At 28.1% G+C, this 7,687-nt stretch overlaps 1 protein-coding gene across 1 annotated transcript; it reads left to right on the top strand.

Moving 5' to 3' along the window:
- Nucleotides 1-2,208: 2,208 nt before the first annotated feature.
- Nucleotides 2,209-3,084, top strand: LOC123908665 (basic leucine zipper 43-like). Its single transcript, XM_045959375.1, has one exon. It carries the CDS (start codon nucleotides 2,305-2,307, stop codon nucleotides 2,902-2,904), a length of 600 nt encoding a protein of 199 aa, XP_045815331.1. The 5' UTR covers nucleotides 2,209-2,304; the 3' UTR covers nucleotides 2,905-3,084.
- Nucleotides 3,085-7,687: the final 4,603 nt, after the last annotated feature.

Here is a 7,687-nt window from a genome sequence, read left to right as displayed (position 1 = left end):
CACATCATGACACTGTTTAGTTCAAGTTATTATAAAGGGGGTTTAATGTGGATTAACCATGAGAATATGCCATTAGTTAAAGATGAAAGGATGAAAATTTAAAACCTATATTAACTTTTTGGGAAGCTAAAATAAAATGCACTATGATGCATTCAACATGTAAGTTGGAAGACACATTTGACATGTGAAACTTAATAATCTTCTAGTATTGTTCCTAGTGATTAATTATACTGTTCAAGTCGTCATTACCATGGCTTAACAACACTTTGACAATATCAATTTACCTAATCCTTTTAAATAAAACAAGTGATTGCTGATGGCTTAATGATTTGGCTTCTATTTAACCCACATATACATATTTTGTTTTTGAGGTCCCAATAGAAGTGGTCCTTGAGTCATCAATATTCTTAAACTTTCTTTATTTGTGATCTCTAAGTTGTTACAAATTTAGAAAGTTATGAATTTCGCAATTAATTTAATTGAGGTCAAGTAATTAATCAGTTTTACTTGAGATTTAGTTGTTCGGTCAAATTTGAATTTAAATTTTGTTAAAATTATTTGGTCATATTACAGACTTTTAAATCAAATTTTACATTATCATGATTCATTCTCTTCAGAATAAGAGGGTTCAAAATATAATTATTGGGAAAAATATTCTCTACAACAGTTATACAATGCAATATCTACGGAGATTCTCAGATATAGAGTGACTCTCTAGATCAAACGACCCTTACAACTATTACACTGTGCAACTGTTGTAGAGGATTCAAATCTAAAAATATTATGACCTAGCCTTTTGATTAGAACTTCTTTAGTGTCTTTTAGTTCACTAATCAAATTGTACATGCTTGATATATAAGTGCAAAATTGTTTGCTTAAGATTTTATTTTGCCATTATAGTAGTGATTGCAGTTATGATCATACAATCTTTCAAACAATAAAATACTACAAATACATAATGATGATGGTGATGCATCCTTAATTACAATTGCAATATAAGATTATAGATATATAGAAGCATCTCAAAGATTAACTTACAACCACAATTGTGATTACACTAATAATTTAAAACATTAATTTATTTAGTCCAATAAAGTTCAAGCCAACCTAATAACCCTTTCTCAACCTTGTTTTTCCACAAATCCACCCAAAATCTTATGTTATTTTAAGTGAATACTATCCACATCCAACATAAAATCAGTTTGGAAGTACTAAACACATAATTATTATTATAATAAAAATGACTTTAAACTCCAAACATTGTATTGTGCTTGCTTTCAACATAACAGTCTTCCATTATAGTTATTATACTCTCCATGATGTGAAATCCCTTTGTCCCTATTACGTAAGCAAATTTTTTTCTTCAAAATGATTATATCCACAAACCTAAATCGCATTCACCCTTTGGACCACTTGTGTGCATCATCCATATACATATAAACATGTCACACATGCATGTTGTTATGCACATAAATGCACACAAAATTTGAAATGATTTATAGATAATAAAAAAACAAAAAGAGAATGCTCAAAAAACTAATTCTAATGGTAGAATCCAATTTTAGTTTTTAATAACTTATTATATATAGTGTCACCAAAGATTTAAGAAGTCCAACAAATTTTAACTCTCCAAATTTGGAATTCTTAAAATGTTAGTATAATGGATTACACAATTAATCTCAAACCCTTATATTTAAGAACTCATTAATATATAACAATGTTAAGTCACATATCGACTATGAATGAAAAAATGTTGAATCATAAGAGATGTGATATATTAACCTAATTAATATTTTAAAGTTTTGGGTGGAGATGTGACATCACTCTCTCTTATAATCCTGGAGCATTTTGCCCGATATTTCACTCAAACTCTAAATTACCCTGAATGAAACAATAATTTGTCTAGCTTTACTTTTTCTTCTGTGGAACTCTAAATTAACGGCCAAAATCATTTAAATGTATTAATAAACTGATGTGTTATTTAAACCATCTAATATTAAATCAACGGTTAAAATTAAAAACAGTGTCAAATTGCATGATGACAACAAATCTAAATCCTAAATTACCACATACACATGATGTGGATGACATCCATCAATACATATACAATAAACTTTTAACTAAACATCACCATTGTGAACTCTACTATTATCCAAGTAGGGCCACTTCATCATTTTTCTCACTATATAATACCTACTCTTGCTCACCTCACTCTTCAAAAAAACAATTGAACCCTTTCATCACTCTTATTCCTCACCCTTTCAATCCTTAATTTTTCTCATACATTCCTAAAACAAAAAAATCATGCAAACAAGAGAAGTAACAACAGGACTTAATTACATGCTCCCATCAAACACATCACCATATCTACAAAACTATAACAACATGATTCAAAATAACAACATTTCCTCATATCAACTCCAAAAATTCTCAAACCAATTATTTGGTAATTACCAAAACACCCCTAATCAATTTCATGACTTCAATTATAGTCCTCAATCATCATGCATAAGCAGCAACTCAACTTCTGATGAAGCAGATGAACAAAACCTTAGTCTCATCAATGAGAGGAAACATCGAAGGATGATATCGAACCGAGAATCTGCGCGCCGGTCGCGCATGAGGAAGCAGAAACACCTTGATGAACTTTGGTCACAAGTTCTTTGGTTAAGAAATGAAAATCACCAACTTATTGAGAAACTTAACCATGTTTCAGAGAATCATGATCAAGTTGTTCAAGAGAATGGTAAGCTTAAAGAAGAAGCTTTGGAACTTCGACAAATGATAAGAGATATGCAAATTCATAGTCCTTTAATCCCTTCTTTTAGTCCTTTGGATGATACATATCTTAGAGATGACTCTTCAAACAATTCCATCTCAAGTTCCATGGATCTTCTTGGTTAGTTTGAAGACAATAAGACCAAGATTTTATCTATTTGGTTTAATTTATTTTCTTCTTTTTTTGTGTCTATGTTTAAGTCAAAATTAGTAGTTTTTTTCTCCTCCCTTGTGAGCTATATATATGTAAGAGGTGAAAAAGATAAATGGCAATAACTTAATTTGAGTATCATTTAATATTTCTCACTTCACTTTCTTTAACACTAAAGGAGTAGTCTCTATTTTTATGTCTTTAGCAATAACTTGATTTGAGTATCATTATTTAAGATTTTTCACTTCATTAACTTTAACACTTTAAAGGAATGGGATTAAACAGCCATTTTATTCTTAAATATGCAGTGTTTTCGCTATTTGAATGTATTAAAATTATGAAAATATCTTCTATTAATTAGTATGGTTTTTAAATGTATAACTCGCTAATTAGTTTAGTTCTTGAATTTAGTCAATGAAATTACGGACATAAGACACACTCGTGAAATTACGGATATATTAAAAAACTAGACAAAAAGAACGTATTACATGAGAATGTTAATTATATCTGAGAATGATGAGATAAAATATTAACCATCAAAACTTAAATGAAAGACTGAGATTAAAATATTTAAAGATATTGTTTCACGTATTTAAAGACCAAAATGATGGTTTAAGTGCCATCTATAAAAGTTATCATTAAACCTCTTAGTTTTCATGTCTTGATATTATATAAACATTTAAAGATCATGAACAAGAGGCTTAAGAGTTATCTATATACTCCTATGTTAGATTAACTTGTTGAACTCCAACTTGCAGGACACCTAAAAGAGTCAGACACACCATCATGACTCATTTTTTATTTGGGAGTTTTTAATAGAATTGATTTTGTTCATAGAATATTTATTCTAAATATTTTTTCTTGACTTAGAGAATATTTTATTTTATAGAATATATATTCTAAATTGTAGTTAGGATTCATAACTAATTTTATCTCTAAATGTCACTACTAAATTAAATTTATTGTTTAACTCACTTTAAAAAAAAAGGTTTGTGTAAAACAAAAATTGTTTTACACTCAACTGTTTTTTAATTAAATTCTATTTTACAAAATTAATACATTCAAAATCAATTTTCATGCCTTCATAACCAAACATATTTATACTTAATGACCTCATCTTCAAGCAATAACACTAGAGAATTGTGGATAGATAAAAAGGAAGCAAAAGAAAAGATGATATAATATAGAAGATATTAAGCTAAAAGAAATCCATAGGAATGTGAAGCCAAGAAATTAATATAATCATATATAATATAAGTAGTATATGATTTGTGTAGAATAATTAATGGAAGTAATTATATCAGGTGGAATTGGATAGGGAAGGAGTTGGACATGACACTGAAATAAAAAGGTGTATGTAGTGGTCATTGGATGATATGATAGAAAAGTTGCCATAAAAAGGAAATACATTTGGACATGCCAACCCACTACAAATTATTATCACACTATTTATTGGCTTTTTCAAGAGCTACCTTGACTGAATATTATTGGAAATTAACTTCAGTAGTGTTGGCTTTTTTCTTTCCTTAGGTTTTGATAGTGATCCAATCCAAGAGAAACTTTGCATTAATTGGCCAATGATAATATGGTTAATTAAAACAAATATACTTTTTATATAATTTATAATTATATAATAATAATAATAATAATAATAATATTTATTATAAAATTAATTAAAAGTTATATATACTTATGTTCTTCAAATTACGTAACTCAAACAGTTGAGATCTGACATAAGACAAAAAAAAATTAGATGAGGTTTAAAGTTTAAACTCTAACTAATATTGTAATATATTAATACTATTTAAGTTTAGGGATAAAATTGATGGATGAGAATATATAGTTTAGGTACCTTTTTATTATTTTTAATAATTTAGAGACTAAATTGGTGAGAGAGTGATATAATTTAGAGACTAAATTTATCATTTACTCTTTATTTAATACTATATACTTACAAAAATGTACAAAAATATGGAACTTTTATTTCATAAAATTTTTGGGCATCTTTTTGACATTCCTATTGTGGTCCTCTTATGTTACAAAATCTTAAGAGAGCAACATCTGAATTTTGAATGAGATGTTAAACATCATAAAATTAGGCACAAATTTTTTTTAGTAGTAGTAGGTCGGTATATAATGCTTTGTTTGCTGCTAAGCTAAAAGTAGTGGACATGCTGAACAGGCTTGGCCACAAATTTTTCTTGATTTTTTTTAATGTGATGAAATTTATATAGTTGAGAAAAGCTCTCTAACCTCATAATTTCAAAATTGAAATGAAAGAAAAAATGGGAGTATATATATTGGGTTTTTTCTTCTTTTTTTTTTTTTTTGAGGAAAAAGTATTGGGTTCTACTTTATTCCATCATATTTTAAACAATTAAATTAATAAAACTATTATTATTATTTTATATTTCAATATTCAATCCCTTTCTAAAAGTTCAAAAATAACTTTAATCTAATAATTGTCATCTAATTCACAAGTGTGTTTGAATGGTATTTCCTTTATGTAAACCTAAGAAATCACATGTTCATATGAAATATTTTATTTTATTTCTAATATATTATTTAATATATAGTGAATACATAATCCGTTTTATTTTGTCATAAAGTTAATTTTATGTACAATAAAATGAGATAAAAACTTCAATCTACTTTGATCATAGAAGTTATATATTATATATGATACATTTTGTGTATTATGACTTCAAAAACATAACTTCATTAATCTTCAATATTGAAAATGAGATCATTTTACTCACTACATGTAATTTTCATTTTTAATTTGTTCCATAGATTTCCATTTCATCGACAAGCTGGTTTTGATCAAGTTGCAATAGAAGGCCATGTGTCTTCTTTAATCAATATTCATATCTTTAATCATAAGTGAACCCCATTTTGCAATTGGAGCACTATATAGAATATAATGAGTTCATTATATTTTCATTGTCTATAAGTATGGATACAAATAAGGAGTTTTGCAATAGTTAATGTGGTGGATAGTGTTAAAGTTTGATTGAGACTCAAGATGGATTTTGGGCCTTGAGTTTGGATTATAAAACTCTAGAGAAGCAGCATGTGGATTAATGCCTTTTGATTTTTGGGCTGATATATGTATTTGATGATAGGCAAAGAGTGGAATCTTGAAAACCAACCTCATGTTTTGTAAGTTTAAAAACTTGTGCAATATTACCTACTTATTAGTTGGTCATATGTTGTTTAATTTTATAATCTTAATTTTTTACTCCATGGGGTACCTTTTTGTCAGCCATGAAGTATAGGATTTGTTAAATATTGAGATTGCGCCTAACATATTCATGAACCAAGAATTGAGTAATCTAAGTCTTAAAATTGAGAATTTAGTCTAACTCAACTCTATAAAACCAGTTTGTAAAGTGATGATTATCCTCATTTATAAATATATGTTCAAGTTATCTCGCAATCGATGTGAGATTTCTTAAAACACACTCTCACGCCCAACACTATTGAGTTTGGTGCGCGAAAATAAATGATGCACAAACCCTCTAAAGACGACTACTAAAATACCGAAGATATATAAGTGGTTTGGTCTACTAAAGGTTATAATTACAATCAAATTCTTAGTCTTTATTTTAAGGGTCTTGCTAACGAGTGCCCCCGGGGCACTCTTTAAGCATTCTATTTAAAGAAACTTTTTATTCAAAAAGTTAAACACTACAATTTCCAATGCGTTGACTTTACGCATTCCGATAAAATTTCTATAAAAAGTTTACTATTTATGGGCTTAAAGAGTGCCCCGGGGGCACTATTTAGCATTTGCCTTATTTTAAACTGCACCGCACATGAATTTAATTTGATCAAGAATTGTTGAGCATGGATAATTGCAACATTTGAAAACTCATCGAAGACATCTAACCAATTCAAAATAGCACAATATATTTGATGGAAAACAACGGTTAAATCAAAACCTGTAATTAAAATGTAATATCTATCTCTTAAGCAAATTATCCTTCGTCGGTAATTTATCCACTTAAAATCTCCACGTAAAAAGTGACACCTTTGATCGAGCCGTTTTATTCCAAATTTTGAAATTTATGTTTGGAAGCTCATCACTGAATTCGTCCCTTCGAGTTAAAAAAATAAGCCTCTTTTATTCGTCCCTTCAAGAAGTAGTTTTTAGATACTCACTCTTTCCTTAACTATAAGCTCATTTCAAGATTTTTCTCTTAAATATAAGTCTCTATGCAATTTATTATGTGTATTAATTATTATTTTTCCAAAAATATATCTTATTAATATTTAATACTACTATTCTACTAATTTATCTTAAAATATGAATTAAAAAAAATAAAGTTATACATATCAAATATAAGGAGTACTTATGAAAAATCAATATACAAAATAAACACATTAAATTTTTGGGTCATTTTTCTTGTAGGAGTTGGTCCAGAACCAATACGTATGAATTGTTTTTTTTTTTTAAAGTATCAATATTTTTTAAGTTTTTTTTTTTTACAAATTAAGAGTATCTAGATATCGAGGTAATGACGAACATCCTAACTATGTTGGCACTCTCATAACATCCTCCCCTTTTCTCTACCTATCGCTCGTTATTATTAATAAAAAAAAGAAAATAAGCTAATTACAAGGGGGACTAGACCTTAATCCCAAAGAAACAATACGAAATAGTCCATTACATAGTACGGTATTGAGGAAGTCCTAATTTATCATTTAAGAAAGCATCACAAAGCTTAGTAGGCAAGGAACTCCACCATCTCAAGT

This window comes from Trifolium pratense, linkage group LG2 (genome assembly GCF_020283565.1).
Source record: "Trifolium pratense cultivar HEN17-A07 linkage group LG2, ARS_RC_1.1, whole genome shotgun sequence".
NCBI lineage: Eukaryota > Viridiplantae > Streptophyta > Magnoliopsida > Fabales > Fabaceae > Trifolium > Trifolium pratense.
This window is presented reverse-complemented; position numbering and strand designations above follow the sequence as displayed.